We start from the raw sequence: 26,051 nt of genomic DNA, 5'->3' as shown, positions 1-26,051 counted from the left end.
GATCAGAACATAAGGTCTTAGTCATAAAGTGGGAATCTAGTCCATCTGAAGTACAGGTTTGTAGTTATGGCGAATAAGGAGCTGAAAAATAAACAAAAATCAATGATCAGCTCTTTGCCACTCATACATGGTTGGGGCATGATCAAGGACTCCCCCTTGTGGTAGTGTTTGAACTGTCGAAAAGTTATCTTCTTGACTTTGGTACTTTAAGACCCCCAGACGTTTAAACCGAATCTATCCTGTGTTGTTCATTAAAAGGGCATTATATGATTTTTTTTTATAGAGGGGAAACCTTCTGTTCTCCATATATATGTTATTGTTTTGCCTGGAATGTTCCACAAAGTCATACAATTTAGCAATCCCCATGGACACAGGAGACTCCACCAAATCAAGTATTGAATGAACCATTATGGCCAGTGTGACTCATGGTGAAAACATCACACCATCAGAAACTATAACGACACTGTTTAACTGTATAGGACCTGATCATTTAGATAACCTTTCTATTGTTTTTCAAAACAACAATTAAAAATATTTTGATGTAATGATCTGTAAAATTGGCCTCCAAAGCTCCAGTGATACTGCATTTTAGTATGAAGTGGTTCAATACAGAGTGTGAAGTTTAACAATGCACTGTAAATTTTAATTCTAGTAAAGTATACATTATGAATAGACAATACAATCACGTTTAGGTATTTTTCAACTTTATTAATACAGACAAAATAGTACACTGATTTTGCTGTAGGTTTATTAATAAGACCTGATAAACAACCTGCAAAAGAAATGCAATAAAAATATAGTTTGTGGTAATATCTGATACATTTTTATGCTGTAAACTCAGGAATTTCATAAGTATTAAACAACACCCAATCTGACATTAAATATTAGACAAATTTTAGACACAGCAGTACTCGGGCAAACACAGGGTAACTTTTTTAAGCATTCGTGCAGCAATATTTACACATTCAAATAGAGAGGAAATTAAAGTTATAAAAATTCGTAGTGGGACATACATGGTTCTCAAATATTACTGAATTTGATTAACTTTTGATGCATTTGTGCCACCCAACAAAATATATCTGGATTGTTCTAGACTGAGCTGCCGATCTTGCAGGGTCGAAAAGAAAAGATAAAATCTTCCTTTATGACCTAATGGGAATGAAGTGACGTTGTGTAGCCCTTGTTTGCTGGTGAAATAGCGACCCCACGCATCCATAGCCACAAGTCAAAATCGAGGCAGCTTAAAGGCACACTATGCAACTTTTCTAGTGGAGGGACCCATCTCTATATCCATGAAGATAATACTACTTTGTCTGGAATGTTCCACAATATAATGGCATTGAACAGTCTTGCAAAGACTCAATTAGAGGTGCTTTTAATGTCAAATACACCTTGAAAAACACATCTTCTTACTGTGAGCAAGGTTGCATCTCCATAGATCTGACCTGTAACTTGCCTTCTGAGTGTTCCCATGGAAGTTAAATGCCATACTGCTCTACATTCCAGTGGACCCTCCAGCAGAAAAGTGACATAGTGCACCTTTCACTTTAAAAGCTTTTCCAAGTCAAATTATGTAATAGAATAGTTATAAAAGGTGATGAGTGATTAACAGTTGAGTCCCACATTTAAACCAAAGAACAACTTGTTGAAATAATACATGCATGTGCCTTAATTATATTTAGCCAGTGCTGTTTTCAGAAGTCTACCACTAAAACTTATAATTTAATACTATTTGTCTAGCTACAGTAAAAGATGTAATTTTCAAAAATGACAATATATTATAAAATGGCTTTGTTAAAATATCTTAAAATGGCTTGACCAAAATACTATCTGAAATGTAATGCTTTTAATATTGGGCTGAGGTTAGTATCATCATTAGCCATAGCCCATATCTTTCAAAGGCATTCTACACACCTCTGAACTAAAGTGAAAGTCAAAGCAGAACGAGCAGTAAAAAAGCCAGAGGTTTATTGTGGGGCTAAAGTTTACAGTTCTAGTTGGAGGAAAAAGCAACCATTTTGTGTGTCAATTAACTGGTCTAATACAATACGCCATAATGGATTTCTCTAGAAGCATTTGTTTCAATCATTTTTTTTTTAAGTTTTCATACAAACTACTCAAAAAAAAAAATATTTACAATTTATTAAAAAAAAAAAAAAAAGGATCACAGCACAGTTAAAACGCATAACCCTGAAAACATCGCTCAACGTAGGTCAAACACAGCCGGACGCTCCTGACTTCTTACGTTTTAAAAGCAGGTCATTAAAAATGGTGAGAGAACAAATAAAATTTACAACAAAACAAAAATCTGCTGACTCAACGAGACACACCCACACAATGGATTTGTAGAAAGAGTAGCTAAATGGTCTCCGGATGTGGAATGTTCCAGATGTCTGCAGCTTTGGGTGCGTGTTCAGTTGATTGGACGTAAATAAAAAGCGGTTTTAGAGGGTGCTCCGTGGCGAGAGATGGGTGTCACTTTGGGCCACCAGTTCGTTTGAACAAAGTCCTAATAATAACCAGGCTGGTACTGCTGACTCCAGGGCTTCTGGTTCCAGAACTGCACACAAGACAAAAGGATAGTTAAGATAAAATATTAAATTAAAACTTGAACAGCAAAGTCCCTGCATGTTCAATGATTTTTTTAAGTAAAAACTACAATGTGGAATTCTTTCTTCTGCAAAACTATGATAGGGGATGTTGCACATCACATTGCCTTGGTCCTTGGTCTGAAAACTAAACCACTGCATTTTACAAGAGGTTCTTCTGCCCGTGTGTCCCAAAGAAAAACTTGACAATCGAAAAAATGTAATTATTACATAAAATTGTTTAGGGTGTTACGTTAGCTAGCATAATCGAGCAAAAAAAAAAGTACACTTTAATAGTAGAAGTGCTAAATTTTGATCAGTTTCAAATTTCAATTTTTATATAATAGTCAAAGTCAGTGTTCTCTTGTTTAAAGAATCGACTGTGCCTCACCCCTTGCTGCCAGCTCTGGTTGAATGCCTGAGCCTTGTCCATGCCATTCCTGTTCCCACTGTTCCGGTTTCCACCAAAGTTTCCATTTTTGTTACCGAAGTTGCCACGGTTACCACCACCTCCTCTCTGCTGAAACTGGAAAATATAACAGTACAGAATTGAACAGTTTTATGGAAACTGTTAAAGCAGTAATTTGATGTTCATGAGTTAGTGAAGTATTTTTTTTTAGCACAGTTTGACACCTACCCCTCCAGGATGCCCCCTGTTGCCTCCGCGGTTCATGCTGGGTCCTCCTCTGCCCATGTTGCCTCGGTTCATAGGACCTCCTCGGTTCATGGGACCCCCTCTGGGGCCCATCCCGCCCCTCATAGGACCACCCCTGGGAGAGCCGCCCATGTGCATAGGACCTCCACCACGAGAGAAGTTTCCACGGCTCGGGAAGCCTCCTCTGAAAACAGGGGGCGGCAGGAAGACACGGGGAGGGCGAGTGAAGCCACCACGAGGTCCAGGAACTGCAAACAGATTCAAAGTTTACATTTAGATACAATATAATACTTTAGAAGATTCTGAGGACAGTGACTTACGGCCTCTGAAGCCGCCTCTGTTCTGGAAGCCTCCGCGCCCACCGTGTCCTCTAGGTCCTGGCCCACCACGTCCAAACTGATTCTTTCCCCTCCCTCCACGCTGGCCACCCCCCCTCTTTGGCATAGTGCTGCCCTGGTTGGGTTTCTTCTCTGCAGGCAGGACATTCTTGGCTTCCTCTTTGTATTGTTCCAGCAGCTTTGTGGCGTCCTCTTTTGGCAGCTCAGCAAAGATCACTTCACTGAAACTATCGCCCTCTTCTGGCAATGAGAAGAACCCTGCACCAAAAAAGATGAATTTATTATTAAGGCCAGAATCCTGCAACACCGTGAAATCACATTGGGTGAATAATGACCCTCATCACTGATGTATTCTACCTTTCATTTTCAGCATAGCGTGCTCAGGCACTTCTTTGCCATCAAGCTCCACTTTCTTCTGGACTCTTTGCTTGTAGTCCTCATCAGAGGGACACACCACCACAGCCTTCTTCTGGAAACCAGCAAACAGGCACATCTTCCTCTTCTGACCCGGGCCTGATAAATTTGTCTGGTAAAAGGAATAATTATTTTATATACACAATAAATGTTAGAACTACCTAGTAACTAGCAAAAAAGGTAAACTGCTTACATGATCCAAAATGTAGTTTCGCTTCTTGCGAGCAGCAATCTCAATGAACTTCCCAAGAAAGAGTGGTGCACGCTGGGAAATCCCAACCAGCTTTGAGACATCTTTGGACTGGCGTTTCAGGCTGTTCAGCTGTTTGAATAAATATTACAAAAGGGTAAAACTAAAATGAGACATTAAAAAAAATAAAATAAATAAATTTAAAAAAATAATCTAATCCTTCTACAGAAAATCCAGCATTTACCATCATTTTCTCCACAATGGTGTCACTGCCCAGAATGTAGAATTTGCCAGGATTCTCCTGAACGTGGTTCTTCACCCAAGTGGTTTTTCCAGAGCCAGGCAGGCCAACCATTACAATGATCTAAAAAAGTTTCACAATTTAATGCCGAGCGGTACAAAGGATTTAATAACATGACAAGTGTTGATTTCTTACCTCACAGTCAGCCTTAGTCTGGGGTCCCTTGAGTCCACTTATCCTCTGGCTCACAGGAACCTGCTGAATGAAGGTGTAGCCCTCTGGCTGAGGAAAGTAGGGAGTCTCCATCTGGCCAAAATTAAACTCTACGGCACAGTTGTGACAGATGACATGTGGGAAAAGGGCCTTTCCATTCAGACTCTCTTTGGGGACTGTGAATGCAACACTTGGTTCTCCTCCGTTTTTGGAATAAGAGATAACCACATCAGCACCTTCAAAATTCTACAGGGAAAAAAAAGTGTCACTTTAAAATCCTATTGCCCAGTTAAAATATAGGAGCTGTCAGTTCTTACAATCATGCAGCAGATGACGTCATTCTCATCATAGGTTTCTCCATAGTCCTCAGTCACACAGTTGGTAGTTTTCTTGCCTTTCCCAGAGTAAGCATAAGAGTGCTCCTCCTCACCTGCACAAGGTTATCGTTGTTACAGATCTGTGTCTGATTATTAAATGTTGATTGACATTAACATCCTATTAATCTATCTTGTGTAATAGCATGTACTATATATCCGAATCAAATGGGTTTGGTCGACTGGAATACTGCGGGTAATATGTGCAATACTGACCGAGCAGTAGTGTGCCAGTGGCATGGGACCAGCCGACCTGCACATCATGAATCTCCATGTTTTTACTGGAAACATGCTTAACAGGGATCTTCTCAGTGATCTGAAGAACATACACACAAGGATATTACGTACAACCAACTCTTATGCATTTTTTAAATGAAGGAGACCAAATGTCAATACCTTCATCTCAAAACACACTTTTCCCTTGTCCACACCGTAAGTGGCTTTGCCTCCAGCCCAGAGGTAAGCAAAGCTCTCCATGGTGAGTGAGGAGGCGCTGTAGCGGTCTCTGGAAACTTTGAAGTGCAGGTCACAGTTGTCTGAAGCACACATAAATATTACTTGACAGTATTAATTAGAAACTAAATACTATGGTCTTGTGACTTACAGGTGTCCAAGCACACTTTAGTGTCATCAAACTCTTCATCCTCTTCCTCCAGAGGGGGGACAGGGGACTTGAACGAAGCCCTGAAACAGAGGCATCAGAGCCATGAGAGAGACATCAAAGCACAAGCTTCAAATGGATGGGAGATGCTTTGGCTCAAAGACGTTTATAGCAGAAGTTTAAAAGAAAATGGGTTAAAGTCTTGTGGAGCACTTACCTCCAGCATCCATGGAAATCTACAACATCAAATCAGACACACAGACACTACAACACTGAAACACCTCCACTAACCTTGTTACCTCCAGTGTGGTGGATTAATTAAAAAATAATAATTGTTAAATTTAATACAAGTCCAACTCATTCCTTTGTATACCAGGTGTTTTGACTGTACAAAAAGATTCAGAAAGTTTGCGCTGGTACTACAAACAGCCATAAGTAGAAATACATTCCATGAATACAATTATAATACTGTGCAGTCCTTGGGAAGTTATGTTGCTGCAGCTGCTCCTTGTATCTTTTGAAGTGGACACTGCTTCATTGATTCAAAATACATTTTCAAAGAAAATAATTACAGTCTTTGATGAGTTGGTTACTATGAACATTTCTAAGACAAAAACAAAGCTCTTCTTTAAAAACTGATTTTCTTGTTCAACAGTAGATCCTTACAGGAATGACAAAAAATAAATACAAAATTGGAAAATGTATTCATACATTCAGCAAACCATGCTCCTGTACAGAGATAAGAGCAACTTAAACACACATCCGCGCAAAACAACAAATTGCATTTTACGGCATACAACAATAACAAAAACATTGAAGACCATTGCGAGGCGAACGATGAGCAATCGGTAGCGGATTCCTCCAGGACGTGGCAAAACTAGAGATTGCATCTATGTGGTTCCCTGCAGCCGTAGACCCCTCCACCCACGCCTCTCTCACCCCACCCTGCCCACCCTTTATTCACAAGTGCACAGCTGCTGCTTTTCTTTCAACTCTTTGAGCAGCTTTAATTTATCCTTGAGGACAGAACTTACTTTTACACATTTTAATGAGGAACAAATGAGCAGTCATACTTTATAGATGCACTTCTGCTACAGAATGCAGTCAAGACAAAATGACAGGGCACTGGAAAGGTAAATGGTAAGGCTTTGAATAGTCAGGGATGACCCTCAAAACATGTCAACATCAACTTATTCAGAAATGTTTACATTTAAGTGAGGGTTTTCCTCTTGTTTATATTTATGTATATGTGAGTGCATTGGCACTTAAAGCCAATACATTGCAACAAAGCTATGGATGGCACTTCAGGGATGCTGAAGGCCATTTGGCTCTGTCCCATCCTTACCAGCTGTATTTGTTTTCTTCAATAAATTCAAAGTAGCCCCTTCCATGTTCCTCCCGGCGTCTCTTAACACCCTTCTTATTCTTCTGATCAGCATTCGTGTCTTTGTCCGCATCCCCTTTGAAAATAGAACAAAGATATAGAATGAGGTGTTCCTTTTGAGTGAAAGAGGTCGGACTGGCAGTGGGAGTTTAGCCCACAAAGCCCGGTCATTAGTTACAGAATCGACCATGAAATAGATGAAAAGAGGCAACACCTCGTAATGTAATTAGAACAAAACAAAGTCATTCAATCAGTCCAACAAATGGCCAGAGAATAATTACAGTGTAGGCTGGTCCATGAGAACATTGACAATGTTTGTGGGGCCTGAAACTAGAGTAATTTTTTTATAAAGTAATCAAAAGGGCAATATAATCCGTTTTTAAATACTAAGGAGTCAAAAGCGACATGCAAGTAACCTAATGCATGTATCCCATCCCCACAGCTACGTTTGCCTTGCTAAAATTGAAACTCAAGCCTCGTAAACTACATACAAACAGCGATCAAACCACGAGTTATGACACAGCGGCGCATGTGCGATTTCCTTTCAGCCATTTCAGGCGGATCCCAAGGACTGCAATTACTTCCAATTAGCCAGAGATCGGCTACTCTAATAATGGAAAAATAGGGTCTATGCGTTATTTAATAGCTTGAATATGTATACGGTTAACCCAATTTTGGCATAATAATGTATCATTTGCCTATCCATTTTGAAAAAAATCCCTAGGAAACCGCTGAAATGGCTATCTGGCTAACCAGCTAAACCATTAGCATTAGCATTACCTCAAAGACACAAAGAACCGCTAACTAGCATGCTAGCTAACCCGCTTACCAAATCAAAATAACACGGTACACAAACCGACGACAAACATCTCATCGTTAACGTGTATTTACCTGTCTAACAAAAAACAAATATGCTCCATTAATCATATCTAGCAAGCTCGATCAGACTTACGCAAGAATAATGTTTAGCCAAATGAATGGTGCTTAGCAGGATTAGCTCCGCGGCTAACAGTGTCAGCTGAGGATAGTCTTGCCTAACGTAACGAGGTCACACATGAGCTCAACATGGACGCCCTGATGTATATAGCAACGCTTCAAAACGACTCCCCGCCGCTTCATCTCGCTACAAAGCCACTGGTTAGAGCAAAATCTTATTTTAGCACTCACCTTCTTGGTCTTCTGGCTCACCCTCCAAAGCGTCAATTTTCTCTTCTTCCTCCTCCTCCTCCTCAGTCTTCACCGCAGGGTCCATCTCCTCTTCCTCCTCACCCATCTCCTCATCCGCAGCACCGTCGCCACCATTCGCAGCCTCATCTTCTTGCTCCTCTTCATTTGCCTCCATGTTTTCTTCCAGCGCCCCGTCGCCTTCCTCTTCCTCTCCCATGCCCTCCTGGTCCGCCTCGGTCTGGACAAAGCCTTCGTCCGGGGCTGGGGAGTCGCTCAGGGCCTCTTGGTCCAACGCGGCCTGCAGGCGGTCCATCAACTCGGCCTTGAGTCCTTTGTCGGAGAGATTACGCTTCTTGAGCTCATCCTTCAGTTCGTTTACTTTGAGTTTCTTCACGTTGATTGAACTCATCGTAAAGGTTCAGAGCGGAGTGGGTTAAATATAAGTTACAAAATTGTAAATAAATAAGCGGACGGCGTTTTATCGATGTCGTTGCTCCGTGCGCCAAAGTGAAACCGCTGAGAGCAGACTGTGCGCCCGGCTAAAGAGCGGTGTGGGGGAGGAGCGTGCGCAACTACCGTACAGCTCAGACAGAGGCGCACTGAGTTTCGCTCATCGGTTGCAATGGGGGTTTAGCAGCAGTTTCAGCTTGGCTGTGGGGGAGGAACATTCATGGAAACATCGAACAAATACCGTAAATACATTAAGAACTGTGCAGCTGGGTAAAGTAGCCCCTTGATCAATGGCCATCTGTCGCAAAACCACGTGAACAAAAGAACGAAACCTACATTGAAAAAGAGGAATTAGATCTTTATATTTACTGCAGTAATAACATCGCAGAATGAATGAAGCCATGCAAAAGCTGAAACAGTTGGATATGGGAAATCGTCTTCTTCTAACCCTTACAATATACGTAAGCTTTGTGAGTTCAGAAATGCAATCACTGCATATGATCCATATGTGCCTTTTGATTTTTGTAAAGGTTGAGAAGAGGTCTATCAAAACGAAGCAGGCGTGTTATGTCTTCAACAAAGTCCCGTGTTTGTAGCTTTCATCCACCAGATGGAGACACTTTACAGATAATAGCCCTCTGGTCACTCTGATTTGATGAAGCAAGTTATAGGGTTGAAACACAAAAAATGAAGTTTCAGATGGAGCTCACTATACAGTCAGGTTAAGGGAAAACTATCCAGAACAAATGAAAGGCAAACAAAGGATTCAATTAAGTCATCAACATTCATGATTGTCTCATATGGGTCAAGTGCTTTATTGTAATTGTCGGTGCACAGTGGATGATCTTGGATGTATAATCACAACCTATCTCATACGATTACAAGACAAACTTAGTTTATGTATCAGTTTGTTTGGTCTCTCGATGCTTCAACTAACCTATATTGGACTTATCGGTCTTATAAAAGTTCTCTTAAATTAACCTCATGGACCCTGTAGCTAAAAAATGTTGTTAATGTAAAAGGCAATCTGCCACATTTCCATTTGGAGTTATGGGCTTCTCTATAGATGACCTTAGTTTAGTGTGCAGAAGCATCACCAAAGTCATAATATAATAGAATAGGCTTAAATCAATGTTTTGAACCCCTCAAATTACTGCCCTCTAGCGGTGCGCATTGAACACACCCCAACCACGAGACGCTCCTCTGTGCGCTCACTTCTTCCCGACACTTTCTTCTCTGCCCCTTTCACCACAGCTTTGTCGTATTCCTCCACTCTTCCTCTAACCTAAACATGAGCTGGATCTTTTTTCCTTTTATTCACTTGGCCGCGTTTGCGTTACCTCCAAATCATCACTGCCTTTGTTTGGATATGCTTTTAAATATTAACAAGTTATCATGTCATCACTGACTGGAAGAGGAGAGAGATTTCCCGGCTTGGTTAGAGGTACAGCTTGGGTAAGTGGTTTATTTCATACTTTAAGTGAAGCATTTTCCCTCTCAGGTGGTTTCATAATGCCACTTATTTCAACGTTTGATCGTGCGTAAAACCCTTTTCATCCCTATGTCCCAAATCCAAGGACACACAGACGCAGCATCACGGTGACTTTTCCGCACTCCGCCCGGCTCCCGAGGGCTCCAGAGACGACACACTTAGGAATACGATGTGCCAGAGATCGTCCTACAAGTCCCTGCCTGGATACGGAGTTGGGGAGCGAGGAGCCAATATGTCGTACGGTACCGGGACATTATGTCGGAGCACGGTATCGGCGCTGACTGGTTTCGGGCGGGCCGAACAGAAAGTTACCTGTTGTGAGAAGTGTTCCACCACGTTACTGGGACTGAAGAAACAAGCTCTCAGTCTGGCGGTTCATCAACAGTTTTCATGCAAGGTTAGTATGGTAATTACGCACTGAGTTATTTCACTAAAAATACTGCCGTAGTGGTATTGCATTTCGCTGCTATTCAATACTGAAAATATCAAATTACAACTTGTAATTTGTGTGACAAATAACCAGAGATTTAGCTGGATAGTGCAAGTGTTAAAGGTGCTATATGTAGTATTTCTGGAAGAAGATCCTGACCTGCTTGTCTTCATGGGGATGTGATTGCTTTGCCTATATAGAATTAACATAGCTATTTTGTATGAATTTATTTTTTGGTGTTTTTATTGAAAACATGCTACCTTGCCTTTTCACAGATCTAACCTGTAACTTGGTCTGGTTTCGTTGTTTAATTGTGTCTGTGGAGATAGATCAGTTTAATACCATTCTGGACTATTCCAGACAAAGAAATAAAATTTCTGTGGAGGCAAGCAAGTGAGGGTACTGTGGCAGTGTTTAGGAAAGATATAAAAATCTTTTCTGAGCTAATTCTGTCAAAAGTATATCTAGAATTGCTTTTTTTGTCTGTGCATAGTTTTATGTCACATTTTCTTGCAGAGAGATTTCCTGGGCCAAAAGCAATAGTCATAAACCAATCAGAGACCAGTATCAGTTTCAATAACGTAATCCAAATGGCGTGCATGAGATGTGAGATGTGAGATGTGTTCATGAATGACTGTTGAATGGATTGTGGGCGGAAGCTGGTGTGAGTATTCCAAGGAACCCCACAGAGAAGGAATATCTGATTTGTGAGACCATAGGTACAGACCAGGGTGTAATGCCCATAGTTGATGGCATGAACTATAGCTTGATTTAAAGGTCCTAAATTATGTAAAATGTATTCCTGTGAGCTTTTAGTCATGTCATAATGCTGCAGGGTAGCTGTGGGGTCTTAAATTTCATGTTCCTAAATTAAGGCCTTAAAACATTTTAAATTATGTTGTCCAAGTCTTATTTTTTTCACCAAGGTCTTAAATTTTATTAGCGTGTTTTTTGTTTTGTTTTTTTGTATACTCACCTGGGCTGCAGTGCAAAGTTAAATGGATGGAGGAAAAAACAACAACGTAAAATCATGTAACGTGACTGATTTGGAGTATACGCAAACAATACTTTGGATTCGGACTCCGGCGGCAATGAGTAAACCATCAATAGAGTGGAGCAAGACGTTGGATGGATCATGGAGAAGTGTAGGTTTAATCCACACTGGCTTGTAGATTCTAGGTATAGAACAGTAGTTCATTGGTCATTATTAGAATTGGACTGAAAAATCTGGAGTTGTGTTTTGGTCCATTTTCACATGTTTGAGTAATCCTGGATTATCAGACTGTCTGCATCCCCAAAAATCAAAATGCTCTGTTCCACCTGTGATGTCATGAAGTGGTAGTTTTTAAGTTAACAACTACCTTTTATACCATTTGTTCAGTAGAAATGGGCAATTCAAGGGCTGAAATGATCCAACTGGTTCTAATGAAGGTATATGGAGTTTAAAAACAGAAAAATAACCTACCCAAACCCCTTATTATGTTGGGTGAGGAATATTTTCTGGAGTGTGAAGAAGTTGGGACTGTCTAACTGACTCTAAGCCCAATAGAAACAGTTCAGTTTTCAGTGAACAATGGCACTTTGGTGTTATTTATAGCATTAAGATAAGAAAACCTTTATTTATCCCACAGTTGGGAAATTCCAGAGTTGCAATCCAAAATTCAGGATTATCATGTACACAGAATATGGAATTAAAAAGCAAGATAATAACAATATCAAAATAGACTTAAATTCAACCAAATTGTGAAGACTAATGGAGTTGAGATACAAAAAGGCTTCAAGATGATAAAGTACAATATTGATTTCATAATTTTATTTTATTCACTGTAGAACAGTAGAGATTTTGAATATTGGATTCCTAGTCTCTATTTTCAATCATCTAGTCTGGTAATCAATTTGACTTTTTAGTATCAAACAATGACCCAAGTTACCTATATTGACCGGTGTGCACTTTACCCCCACTAAATTGACATAATAATTGTATTGAACATTTTTCATACTATCATTTAAGACAATAAAGAGGTGTTTATTGTTCACGGGGGAGTGTTGATGCTGCCTTTGAGAGTCATGTCTAAACACTCATGTGCATCCATCACCCATCGCTAACGCTAACCCATTCTGCGTGGTTTCAAATGGGCATAAATATTTCATCTGCACAGCTCCACTGTCCAGTCTGAGAAAATACCATTTATTTTAGTCTTCTTCTTGAAAACAATGTTCACCAGTATCGTTTCAGACCACACTCCAGAGCTGTGCAATGTAGCGAGATAATGCTATCTTGTGGCCACTAAGATGGTCAGTGGAAACCTGATAAGGCAGTTTTTTATTGATTCACTTTTTTCAAAATGGCTCCACATTCACTATATCATCTCTAATATGGGTTTGCAGTCTGGGTGAGATGGAAAAGTCTTCGGTCTACAGTAGTTGCCGTATGGTTGATAGAATATTTATATCCAGATGGGCCACAAGTTAAAAGGTGGGGGAAGGCCTTTCTAAAATGCCTGCACCCCTGCCTGTAGCCATAGAGCAACAGAACTCCAAAATTATATTTAATATGAATCAGGCTTATATTATATTATAGATAAACCAGATAGGACTGCAGTATTAATCATAACTAGTAAATCACAAATGCAATAATCATTAAAGTAACATGATTTCCTCCACAAACATGTATGAATAAATCCAACACTGTTCATTTTGTCTTCTTTTGTACCTCTTTTTAAAGATAATACAGTAGGGGATTTTACCTGGCTGACATGTAAGCTTCAGAACTGTACTATTAACACATACATTGTACTATTAAAAAGATAAATCATAAATTGCTATGCTTGTTCATCATGACATTATGTTAGTGGATGAGAAGTGATTATTTTGTCAACATGTTAAAAGCAAAATTGACTAGTGTTTTTCTATTTGTCCTTTGAAAATACAGCTCCTTTGTGCATTGGAGAGTATTATAAGTGGTCTCAGAATAAACAGTTATCAAAGCATATGGATTTGTATTGTCTCTTACTGCTCCAAATGGTAAAAGTTGAAGCTGGTGTAACTAAGTCATTTTTGGGAATAGTCATTGAAATATTGCAACATAATCGAATGCCAATGATGTAGTGGTGTAGCCATTTTCATTTCCTGTATACAAACCACTCCAATTCAGATTTTGACATTTGTATTTTTTTTAACCTTATTCATTTATTTTAAAAACATAAAGAAACAAATTGAGAGAAATCATATCCTCTTAAAACAAGCGAAATAATGCAATTAAGATTTTTGCAATTACTTGAAAATAGTAAGTATGTTAATAATAATAATAATAATAATAATAATAATATAGGTGTTTTCAAACTGAATAAGGCAATATCACATTCTGAGAGCCAGAGTATATTTAGGTAAACTGTTTTTCATTAGAAATATCCAATAGGTAAATCCACAATATAGTACCTGATCATAGTAATTAGTCAATATACCACCATCATATGCATTTTCACTTCTAATTAAATATGATAGGCTTTTAAAACATATTGATGTCAAAGAAGTGACCTAAGGGAGTATGACATCACCCACAGAATTCAGCTCCAGTCAAATTGAAGCTCATGAGGATAGCGAATTTGAAGCCAAGCTCCATGTTAAGAATATTAATTTACTTACAGACAAAAAAGCAAAATAAAAACACACAGATCACGTAGAGCATTTTTTTTACAACCATCTTAAGACCAAAATGACAAGGCTCACTGCAGCAGTTACAGAGAGAGGGGTAATGTTTTTCAATGTAAAGTCAATGGAGCCAGAAGAGCCCCCATGCTCACTTCCTACTTGGAACGCGGTGGGTTTACTATGTCCATTTGTCCTATGGTTGATGTCATTTGAAAGTCATCTGAAGCAGTAGTAATGCTAATGTAGTCATGCTGTTTTGTCCTTTTGGAGTTGGGATGTGTGTTCTGAGCTAAGTGTGAAGTGCAGTATTCCTCTGGGGCGGTATGGGTCATTGGCACTGTGTTGGCAGATTCTCATTGATCGACTGAAGGGGCAGTCAAGGAAAGCACTGGGCTGGCCAAACACAATCTGACATTTTTACATAGAGAGAAACAGGGTTAGGTCATAACGGCAACAGTGAATAAAACTCAGAACAAATTATTTTTATTACTGGAGCATATGGGGATGACAGGGTTTATTGATTTTACACTTAATTTCAGGAGAATAATTGTAAGAATTTCCAAAGTGTTATAAATCTATGCTATAAAAAGATTCTATATGCTAGTTTCCTTTGTTGTCAATCAAGAATCAAGAATTAATTTATGGTTAATCTGACAGGAAATTAAGAATAAAATTAAACTTAAGCCTATTTTCAATGTGACCTAAAGAGTATAAAATTAATGTGAATATAGCATTTTCAAAACAATACAGGATAACATGGTGATCTAAATATGTTACGTCTTAGCAGTTAATACCCCATGGAAGTGAAATACAGCCTCTTTAAATCAGAGTCAACATTTTTTGAGTGTATATACTTTAAAAATATGGATAGACTAATCTTTTATCCATTGTGTTTTTTTTCTCATAGCATTCCTTACAGTTTTGACATTGTTTTGTTTCTTAATTATTTCTTTCTTTATTCAGCAGTGATTCTGATGTATGACCTATTTCATGCCTATTTGATGCCTTTTAGTTGTGCTTACATGCTATGCTAAAATGATAGCGGCGGTTATTAATCAATAGGCCTGAGTCCGTGATTCCTTCGCTAAGTGCTAAAATTGCCTGCTGCGCCTCACAATGACTCATTTTACATTTGCTCAATCATCTGTCTAGTTTTTCTCAGCGAGAAATGAAAGCTGCTGTCATGTGCTCCATAATATAACGCATGTGAGATAACAGGCACAAGGAGAGCTTAAATAGAAAGTGGTTTGAGGAGCTATGCTTATAGAAATGTTACAGTCCTTCTATATTTTTTGTTGTCTTCCTAAAAATGAGATAGAATGTAATGCAAATACTATAATATTAAATACTTACAAAGAAACAAAAATGAACTACCACTTAACGAAGTACAAGCAACACCACCTAAACCTGTCCAGGACTAAACCAGAACTAATTTGTGACTGAGGAAGAAAGGCTCTATATTTAAAGACATAATAAAGCAATTATGCATAATTGAGGTTTAACCATTGTTGTAATGGTTTTCTCTCACTGTGAGTTTGCTCAGAGCTGTATTTTGAGTGATTCATGCATGTTTGAGTAATCCTGTAATGTCCTTCATTCTAAGCAGTTTTAGATCAATATTCTGTGTTGCACTAAACAAAAATCTGAAACACCGTCCTATGTGTGTTATAGATTTTCAGTAAATACAGCAAAACTAATAATATGTCTTCATTAAATAACCCGTGTCTACCATAGAGAATATACAGCTGAAGGAGCTAAAGATGGAAGCCATTTTGACCTTACCATAAAAGCACTCCAAAAGCATTTGTCTCTACAATTGTATATATAGTGAGTGTGCTGGTGTTACATTTGCTTTTGTGTGATTGCTCCTCTACTTTTCCCTGCTGAGGGACTTAAGATGGAAATGTCCACTAATTTGAGCTGTCCCTTTACAAATAAGGATTTCAAAACTGATCTGATTAAATTTCATGTATTGCAGGACTCCAGTGATCTTTCATCCTTTCTCCATGACAACCTGCGCATCCAGAGCCGGCCTACAGATTCTTGGGAACATGGCGAATGCAGCACCTGTGGCACCACTGTGAATGACCTCAAACAGGAAGCCATCTTTTTGGCTCTTAACCGAGGTCAGGTCCCAACTCGCCCCCCCTTCGAACCTTCTTTTGGACCACCCTTCCCCTCTGCGACTTTACTGGGACATCTAGATTCAACATTGACCAAATATGAGGAGAGACCATCCAGAGACTTCACCAGGACACTGCAGCATTTCCGAAGCAGAACCCATAGCCCACTCCGAAACCAGTGTAGCCCCCAGAACACCAGGGCACCCTCCAGTCCCAAGACCCCACAACGAACACCCCAAACGCTGAGAAGGAGGGGTGCGAAGTCCCCTCACCGTGACATGGACCGCTGGGTGGATGAGCAGAAACAGCTGGTGTCTTCTAAATCAACTCTTCCACGCGTTCGCCATCAGGTAAAGAGCTTAACACTAAATCAACGTTGTTCATATGTTAGCCCAGCCATGTACCTCCCTTTAACAAGCCATCCCGCTACAGAGTACATCTTTACGGGCAGTGATTCATGGGTGCTAATCCAGGTCTATTTAGCTCCTGTGGCGGTGTGCACGTTGTTTAAAACTACTTCTGCTAATGGAATAGAATTGGGTCATGAATTATCCTTGTCATAAAAAGCTGGCCAGTCAAAAAGCACTTGTGATCAATATGGGGGATGGAGATATTTAACAGAGATACGCATTACTGTGATGGAAGCGCCTGCCCCCAGTCTCCAATAAAAAGGTTACAGACCCATTCAAGGTGAAGACAGCTCTGTTCTGTAATCCATTATGGCTGCCGCTTGTGGAACAGATTGAACGCATTTGAATACAGAGTTTTAAGAGCCACTGTTGGCCATGGATTTTAATAATTGTAGCAATATAATATGATCCAACTGGGAGGGTTTTTAGATATTCGACTAAAAGCCTGTTTTTTGTATACTCTTTATTATGTCTTATATATGGCATAAAATTAATCCAAGAAGAAAATGCAACCAAAAAAATATTGCATCTGGGTGCTAGCATATGCTAATGTCCATGACAGTGCCCTTTTGTCCTTTTGATTTTATCCACATAAAAAGACACTGAAGACATATGAAGTAACAGTGTGATTTTATTGGAGATAACTATAGGCTGCTATTACAATATATATAGGCTACTACACAGAGTCAGGAGTAATATTCTTTTTGTCTTATCTGTAAATGTGCCTTGACAGCCTGCTCTATATGCAGTTGTAGTACAATAATGCATGTGTTAAACCCCCTTTTATACAATAAAAGTTGTTATATTTGATAGAAAAAGCCTTTTTTGTGATATTGTGGATGGTAATACTGTATCACAAATTTATTCGAGCAAAAGTAGTCCATGATAGGTCATTCATATCCAGCCATATCGCAATTCATAAACCTGTGTCCTTGGACAAGACACATCATTCACCTTGCTTGTATGAGTGTGATTGCAAGATTTATGTTCTATTAAATTGTAATTGTTATTAAAGGGCTTATATAAGTCATAATTGACTTCTGTGAGCTTTTAGCCATGTTAATACTTTGCTACCTCTACATACCCAGAGTTTTATTTAGTTTCATTCACACATTTTTGAATAATCCTGTATTATTGGGATGTCTACATTTCCAAACCTCAAAATGCTCTGTTCCACCTTGTGATATCATAAAGTGGTAATTTTCAAGTTAACAGCTACCTTTTACCTTTAGTTCACCAAAGACTGGCCAGTCCAGTGCTGAAATCATTCAAATGATTCTAGACAAGATAAGAGTTCAAGCACAGGAGCACTTCCACAAGGTGCCTAAATATGCAGGATTTGTGTGTTCAACATGTATGAATAAAACGAAACACAACCCCGGGTATGTTTTAATGAGGAAACAAATTTATAACAGAGGAAATGGCATAATATGGGCCCTTTAAATTACAACTTGGCTTTCCCTTCTAGATGATTAAAGTTTATTTTGAGCATTTGTACACCAACCTTCTGCCTGCAGTCATTGGGCAAAACACTTGTTAGTGTATGAATGTGGTGTGTGAGTGATCTGTGACAGTTGGAGGGACCAATTGTGCAGACTGGCATTCTCGCTTCTGTCAGTCTACCCCAGGGCAGCTGTGGCTGTAGCAGTAATTTTCTCCCACCAAGTGCATGAGCAATGCACTGAATTATAAAACAGCTTCGAGCAACTGGAAAAACTATAAGACTAATGCATTATTGTTATTAGACGCATGGACCATTTTAGAAAGAGGAAAATGTTTATTAAATGCTTATAAAAACTCTTTCTTCAATATTGTGCATTATCTATGTGATGTCCATTAGCTGTATCTTATTTTAGTCTTTGGGGCATTTGTAATTTATGTGATATCCATAAAAAACATCTTATTAAATCAGATTCAGCCTTAACAATGGGGAGCCTTGGATCAGATACAAAAGAATGCATTACTGCCCAGACTGGTCCAAAGTTAAAGTGGATCAATACATATATAAGTCAGATAGCTGCATTAGGCTAGAACAAAAGGAGGCCAGACAGAAGCAGAAAATATATTATGATTTTACAATGGGATTCAAGACTGTTGTGTGGCACCGATTGATGAATTCACCAACCAGACTCCAGACTACACCTGAATCCATCACTGTAAAGGGCCTACATTACGCTATTTTCTAATCTATGTTATAATGCTGTTTCCTCATCACAAATATACCTGAGTTGTGTTTTGTATTTTTACACCTGTTTTACACACAAACCCTGCATATATAGGATGAGTTCTTCTCTTAAATAGAAAACACTCTGGTAAGACATTAAGTGCTGCACTGTGTTTTTTGTGATAAAATTTTGAGCTGGAGGACGTGTCTGGGGTGAAGGAAGTCTGGGAGTCCCTGCTTAGACTGCTGCCCCCGCGACCCGGCCCCGGATAAGCGGAAGAAAATGGATGGATGGATTTTTATTCAAGTGTTATTATTTGCAGTTATATATATTCCAGTTAGCATTGCATTTTTATCCCTTTTAATCCCCACACCTTCCACCCAAACTCCCTTTTGATGGGTATCTGTAGAAAACATATGTACACATACATACATACTGCTCCACTGTGTAAACTCCATACACCTTCACTAGAATCATTTCGATGAATTCAGCCCTGGAATTACCAATCTCTATTAAACAAAAAGTAAATGGTAGCAGTTAACTTGAAAACTACAGCTTCATAACATTACAAGGTGGAACAGAGCATTTTGAGCTTTGGTTACTCAAGCATTGCCGAATGGAACGAAGCACAACTCCAGGTTTGTTTTTGATGAGTTAACAACATTATAACATGGCCTGAAGCTCACAAGATTCAATTTTGCATAATAATGTGTCCTACTGTATAAAGAACTTTAGCCACTTTCCCCAGTCGACTCCACTATTCTCATTCTAAAAACAAGCATACCTACAGTAGCAGACACGGTTCTCTCAGATAACGACAGACAGACATTAAAGTTGATTCACCATAAGCAGATGCACTGTTATAGCCTCAGTGCCGTCAGCGTGGCTCTGAGATTACCTTTATTATTGGGTCATGGGAAGTCCAATAGCCAATGTCTGGGTTGAAAATGAAGTCACTGCCTAGAATAGATGAGATGTAGTCAGAGGTGGATACTAACAGATTATATTTACATAAATTATTTGAAGAATAATACTTTTGACACTATTTTCTGATTTGTTATAATGTTGTTTCCTCTTCACAATATATATAGAAAACACCCTGTTCCACTTTGTGAGGTCATTTGACAATACAGGAAATTCTCCACTGTGTTTTAATCGCCATACACCTTCTCTAGAATCATTTAGACATTTTCAGCCCTAGAATTGCTGGTCTCTATTGAACAAAAGATAAGGTAGCTGTTAACTTTAAAACTACCACTATATGACATCACAAGGTGGAACAGAGCATTTTGAGCTTTGGGATAGACAGAATAGTAATAGAGGATTGGTCAAACATGTGTGAAAGAAGCAAGACACTACTCCAGGTATGTTTTTGATGAGGTAGCGATATTATGAATCAGAGTCAATTTTGCATAATATTGAACCTTTAAACTAGACTAGCCTACTTGAACATACATTTAACATTGATATTATTTTGATTTAACAATATAATAAAATGAGTGCTCTCTCCACCTCTGGCTAATAGTCCATGTTCAATTCTGTGCTCTGAAATAATCATTTAGATGGGCCTGTTAAGATGATGCATTATTGAGTGTGTGTTGGCTGAGCTTCAGAGCCATGGCACTGCACTGGCTGCTAAACATGTCTGACGCCTGATTTGGCTGGATACTCAAAGTCTTTGTTTAAACGCTGGTCTGGTTCCAAAGAAAAAAGGGAAGTATCTGACTGTCCCAATCCCAAAATGCATCTAATTTGATCACCCATTAGGGGCTCTTCATTCAGTATACTACCAAGCATACAATGAGTCTGCCTTTTATCTAATTAACCTGCTAGCCTTTCAATTAAGTACTATGGTAACTGTTCATGTCTAGTCTTATTTTGCAGACACTTTTGGTCATAATAAAGAGCTGCATATAGTGTATTATAAATATTAGTCAAACTGGCTTAAATAATATAATACCAGCATTAATAGATTAGAATTATTATTAGTTATGCATTATATTCATGGGTTTCAGTCAAATGGCTTTCTTTGTCATGGCCGCCATTTTAAGGACTTTTGACAAAAAATAGAGGGCAATGTTTGTAATTTCTGTGGTACTATTTTATATATTTTCAAATCTTTTCAAATTGAGTATACATTCAACATGAAACGTATGCGCTTTTAACCATTTAATAACTATGTTCCATTATTAGCTATACTCAGAATTAGATGTATGCATGCAGATGTAAGTAAGTAATCATGTATTGTCTTGCATTTGAGGCATAAATTGAATTTAAAAAATCAATACAATACTTTTTCACCTACCCCCATCTCTGCCTGCTGCTCTGCCTTTCAACTCCTACAGTCATACATGTAGGGTTAAAAATGTGAAATAGCCATTTTAACAATGAAAACATGTAAAAAATAATAATCATGTATATTATTTTTCTTTAAATTCAGTAGCCTCATTTTTGTTATTAATTTGTGCAATTTTTAAGTTGTTATTTTGTGTTCTCATAACAAGATTTTTCAGCGTGTCATGGTTGGGACATATAGAAGGGGATGGAGAGTGAATGTAAGAAGGATGCTGAGGTCAAAGCTGCCAGACAGTCTAGACTGAGGATTGTTGATGTGAGAGGAGGCAGAGGGAAGGGCTATAGGAGGTAGATCATTTGTTGCGGCTTCTTTTGCAGGCAACAGCTGTTCATGGATTTCAGAAGGATGAAAAATTAAGACTGATGCCATAGAGATTAACAATTTAAATCTAAATAATATATCTTTCGATTAGGAAAATGATCTCAAAACGTTGGATATAACACCAAGTATTTCCTACAATAATATTTGTCCTTTCAAGTAGTACCACAATAACCAGGCTGGCGCCACCTTGTGCCTCTGCTCAATTGCGTTTCTTTCCAGTGGAATACACTATACAGTTTGCAAAAACCCCAGAAGTGTGAGTTCAGGCACCAGCCAATCAGCGAAGAGCCATACATTCTGTGTTGACAACGATTCCCGGGATCGAGGATTTAAAGCCAGAATAAAGAGAATGTTTTGAGAATTTTATTAAGGGAAAAAACATTATTGCCCTTTTTTAGCGGCGCATTACATACGTCACGACCAAATATCAGCAATTGGTTAAATTTAAAAAAGTACCCACCTACCCTCGAGCGAACGAATTCTAACACTGCGAGGTCAGATGGTTTCTACAAAATGAAACTGGCTGACGAATCAGGCTAGTACCACAATATCTAAAAAAGGTTTAAAATTAGACAATTATGGATAGCTGAATGAGGATTAACCAAAAGAAGGACTAAAATATATTAAAAGATCTGTATAAAATTAAACAAATACCCAGCATACCACAGTTTGAGAAACAAATTATATTCTGTTTTTGTACCATCTCGCCCGGGGAGTAAATCAGTGTTGGACTGCCACTGTGTTCATGGGGGCCTGGTCATTTTGGTTTTAAAATGTTTGTATGAAGCCACTCCGCATGATCCTGGTGTTTTTTTCACTATTCTGTATATAAATAGATTCCTCTTCTTAGTATGTACCTGGCTCTAAATTCGATCCTATAACCGCTAGCACCATGAGCTTCATCTGGCTGAACCTGAAAGCTATGGGTGATGCCACACTCCCTTAGACCACTTCTTTATACAGTCTATGGTTTGAACCACGCATTTGAGACAAGCAGACTCCACATGTACCAAAATACCACTCTAACCCAATCACATTACTCATAGATGCTCCACTTGGACTCACACCAGCTATTTGCTAACTCCCGTCATAATAGCCTCTTTTGGAGTGGTGCAAAGTGCAATTACAGTTTTGGATTTCTATAACGAGCTTTCTCTCCTCCACAGACTGCAGACAAGTCGAGTGGTGAGGCCGGGGCGGTGCAGATAAACTCCAAACTGCCTCATATTACTAGAGTGGTGACCATCGCCAATACGGCAGCCATGTCCTTCTTGGCTAAGTATGTTTAAATCCTGTCAGTCAAGTGTGTGTCCATAGCATCCTGTTTTAAATGAACTCTCTCAACTCTCTCCCTCTCGCTCAATATTTCTCATCTTTTTCTCCTCCCTCTCTCTTTTACTGTTTCACCATCCTGTACCCTCTTTTGCACTCTCTTTTGCTATCTCATCACTTTCTCTCTCTCTCTCCATCACTCCCTTTACTGCTCTCTATCATTCTCTTGTTTTCCCTCGGCTTCCCTTCCCTCCCTTCTTTATCGCTATTCTTCACTATCCCTCCCCCTTCACCCTCTTTGTGTATCCCTCTCTATCTCTCTCCCTTGTTTTTTTCCTGTCTTTTTCTCTCTCTCCCTCACCATCTCACCCCCTCCCGCTCTCACTATCTTATTTGCACTCTCTCTCTGTTCCCTTTTTCTCTCTTTCTCTCCTTCTCCATTTCTTTTACTCCCTTCCCTTACTTCCCTCTTACTCTCACTCTCTCTTTCTATCCCTCTCTCATCACCTTCTATCCCTCCTGCCTTTCCATTTCCCTATGCCTCCCTCCCTCTCACTTCTACCCCTATTCTCCCTCCCTCCCTCTCTCTCTCTCTTCCCTTTCTTTCTCTCCCCTCTCTTCTTTCTTTCTTTCTTTCACTTTCTCCCTCTTGCTCATCCCCTCTCTATCGCTCTCAAAACATTCTCACTCACACTCTCCCTTTCCCACTTCCTCTCTCTTTCCCTCACTCCTTCCCTTCTTCCTATAGAGCGGCAGAAAAGCTCAATCTGACACTAAGGAAAAAAGGCCATGCGTCTGACTCTGCTCCCGCTCAGTTCTCCACCTGCTTCAGAGACGTGATCCAGAAAAACCCGCCCGCGGCCCCCTCCTGCCTGCTGCAAGCTGCCACCAGAACCAAAGACTCGCCCAGTGTTGGCAAGGTATCACCAGTTAAAAATATATACATTTATATACTGTACTAAAAGACAGATTTACTCAAGGTTTAGTTTGAGGCTCATAAACTACTATAACTATACCAGATAAATAATTATCTAAGAAGTACTGTAGTCACCAAATATGATCTTGTTGCCTTGATCCCACTCTGATACTAATTACTATAATTTGTCATATGATGAGGCCATCTGTATGGACTCTTCACTCTTCAGGTAAAGCGTATAACCACTAACAGTAGCTCAGCTGGAGTTTGTCCATTGATCCGAAGATTGGCGGTTCGAATCCCACTCTCGATATAAGCATCATTGTGCAGTCAGATCCACTGGTCCACAGGTTGGTGGTGCGATTCCAGCTCCCACAGATGAATGCTGTTATTGTGTCTTTGGGTAAGACACTTAGCTCACCTTGCCCCAGAGTCCTGCATGGATCCATTTTTGGAGACTCACATCCACCCACACCTGCACAGTACAGCACCACAGCTGCCCGTTGTGGTTATATCAAAGTTAAACCCGCACTCGCCTGGACCTGTTAACATTACACCTGTTACCTGCCCGTGCTCTTGATAAATCACACACAGATTAAAAGCATTCTAACTGAAGCATCCATCAGAATAAGAACTGAAAAATTACAACGTCAAGAATAACAATCACAAAATGAAATGAAATGGTTACACTTTCTTCAGAACGAATATGAATTCACAGACACGACTCTACTGTCATCACTCCACAGGCATTAGCAGAAGAAATACACCACGGACTGAGCCAGGACTAAACCAAGACTAACCGAGAACTAACCCAGGACTAACCCAGGACTAACCTAGGACTAACCTAGGTGGAAATGCGCTATACAAAAATGTGACCATTGACCATTTAGCTCTACTTCATCCAGCTATTTTGTCTTATCTACATTTACTTGTCTGCATTTCAATGTATTTTTTTTGCCATAATTAGTCATAACAAATAAGGCTTAAGGTTAGTAAGTAGTAGTAGTAGTTAGTTAGTAAGGAACTGTCTATTAAATCATTTACTACAAATAAATCAATAAAGTGGTGAGCACTCGTATAAAAAAATAAAACCGTGAAAACAGTGATTTGCATACAGTGCTATGGTCCTATGACTTTGGCCTCTTCTTCACACCAGCAGGTTCACTACAGTTATTTTGGCTGTGCTTGTCTTTCCTGCTGTCTCTAATCACATGTTCCTGTTGAGAGGACACCAACGTGATTTTGGTATGTTTTTTGTTTTTTTTAGATCAAAGTAATACATCTCTATTATAGACAAAATTTTTATCAATGAACCCCTTTATAATTGGTTCTCCCATATAGAGATATTATGCATTATCTATATTTACAATTAGTGAATGTTATACATGTTTGAGCCTTGTGGTTATCTTGCCATTTAACTCTATGACCCATAATACAATAACTGGTAGAAAATTATTGAACTCTGGTATAATCTGTTTTGCAATGGCATGTTTAAGTTATCCTTTAAATAAGAGTTAAATTAAATATTGTGGATTATTCTTCATACAGGGAAAAAATATAAAAAATTGTTTGGACATACTTTCAACCAACATAAAACATATAGATGGAAAACAAAGACATAATAATTTAATGTGTTTCCGATTTAAAGGTTCACTATGTATTTTCTAGTGCCTCAAATGTTCCACAGTATGATGTCAAACTTATCTATCTTGCATTTATTTGATTATTTATTCAATTACAGGTGTTTTTATTGTTAAAAAATACTGCATCTCAAGTAGAAGGTGGGCCACCTCTCCACAGATCTGATATGTAACGTGGCCATTTCCATTTAAGAGTAAGATTTCCTCAATGGAAGATTTAAAATTAAATAAGTTAGGTCTGATAGGATGTCTGACAGGATATACTCTCCCACAAAACAACTCTACAGAAATGTTCCTGCCATTGTAAAGCGATCACGGCCCATTTGAAGCAGATCTTATATCCCTCCTCCTTTAGGATGAACTGTAATGTGGGCTAATGCCTCCATCTTGTTCTTCTCCTCTGCTGCCCTCATCTCCCCTGGGACCAGCCCGGGGGATCAATATGGCCGCCCTCCCCTTGTCTGAGAGATGGACTCCTGTGTTCGGTCTAGAGTTACACTTAAAGGCCCCGGACGCACCTGCCCAGTTTCTGCTAACATTACATATAGTACGAACGTTGCCTTGAATAATTTAGCCTCATAAATTTACTTCGACACTTATTCAATACAGTTAGGGATCCATCCGCTGCATAAGTTATGAAAATTATGAGAAAATCTTTAC

General features: G+C 39.1%; 2 protein-coding genes across 2 annotated transcripts in view; one reads left to right on the top strand and one right to left on the bottom strand.

Annotated features, from left to right (window-relative positions):
• Positions 1–1,951: 1,951 nt before the first annotated feature.
• hnrnpub (heterogeneous nuclear ribonucleoprotein Ub) lies at positions 1,952–8,699 on the bottom strand. Its single transcript, XM_055149370.1, has 14 exons — positions 8,166–8,699; positions 6,960–7,074; positions 5,618–5,697; positions 5,410–5,549; positions 5,230–5,329; positions 4,957–5,069; positions 4,622–4,885; positions 4,430–4,549; positions 4,189–4,317; positions 3,939–4,107; positions 3,564–3,839; positions 3,226–3,491; positions 2,980–3,114; positions 1,952–2,560 (listed from the first exon to the last, which is right to left on the bottom strand). Exons 1-14 carry the CDS (start codon positions 8,572–8,574, stop codon positions 2,510–2,512), a joined length of 2,367 nt encoding a protein of 788 aa, XP_055005345.1. The 5' UTR covers positions 8,575–8,699; the 3' UTR covers positions 1,952–2,509.
• Positions 8,700–8,897: 198 nt separating this feature from the next.
• kif26bb (kinesin family member 26Bb) overlaps positions 8,898–26,051 on the top strand; it is a 35,994-nt gene continuing 18,840 nt past the window's right edge. The window contains exons 1-5 of the mRNA XM_055149461.1: positions 8,898–10,070; positions 10,193–10,504; positions 16,167–16,661; positions 22,730–22,842; positions 23,584–23,755. Of these exons, the coding sequence (XP_055005436.1) occupies positions 10,011–10,070; positions 10,193–10,504; positions 16,167–16,661; positions 22,730–22,842; positions 23,584–23,755 (1,152 nt within the window). The 5' untranslated portion in view covers positions 8,898–10,010. The remainder of the gene's footprint in view (positions 10,071–10,192; positions 10,505–16,166; positions 16,662–22,729; positions 22,843–23,583; positions 23,756–26,051) is intronic.

The sequence above is a fragment of the Boleophthalmus pectinirostris genome, unplaced genomic scaffold, assembly GCF_026225935.1.
Source record: "Boleophthalmus pectinirostris isolate CB_2022bp ecotype Guang Dong unplaced genomic scaffold, ASM2622593v1 HiC_scaffold_13, whole genome shotgun sequence".
NCBI lineage: Eukaryota > Metazoa > Chordata > Actinopteri > Gobiiformes > Gobiidae > Boleophthalmus > Boleophthalmus pectinirostris.
Note: the sequence above shows the minus strand (reverse complement) of the source record. Positions and strands in the feature narration are given on the sequence as shown.

Excerpts from the sequence above, each read along its gene's own strand:
- hnrnpub (XM_055149370.1), bottom strand. The coding sequence starts at position 8,574 with ATGAGTTCAATCAACGTGAAGAAACTCAAAGTAAACGAACTGAAGGAT. Across the intron at positions 5,330-5,409 it reads AAGTGTGTTTTGAGATGAAG|ATCACTGAGAAGATCCCTGT; the intron begins GTATTGACATTT and ends TATGTTCTTCAG. Across the intron at positions 4,108-4,188 it reads GAAACTACATTTTGGATCAT|ACAAATTTATCAGGCCCGGG; the intron begins GTAAGCAGTTTA and ends TCCTTTTACCAG.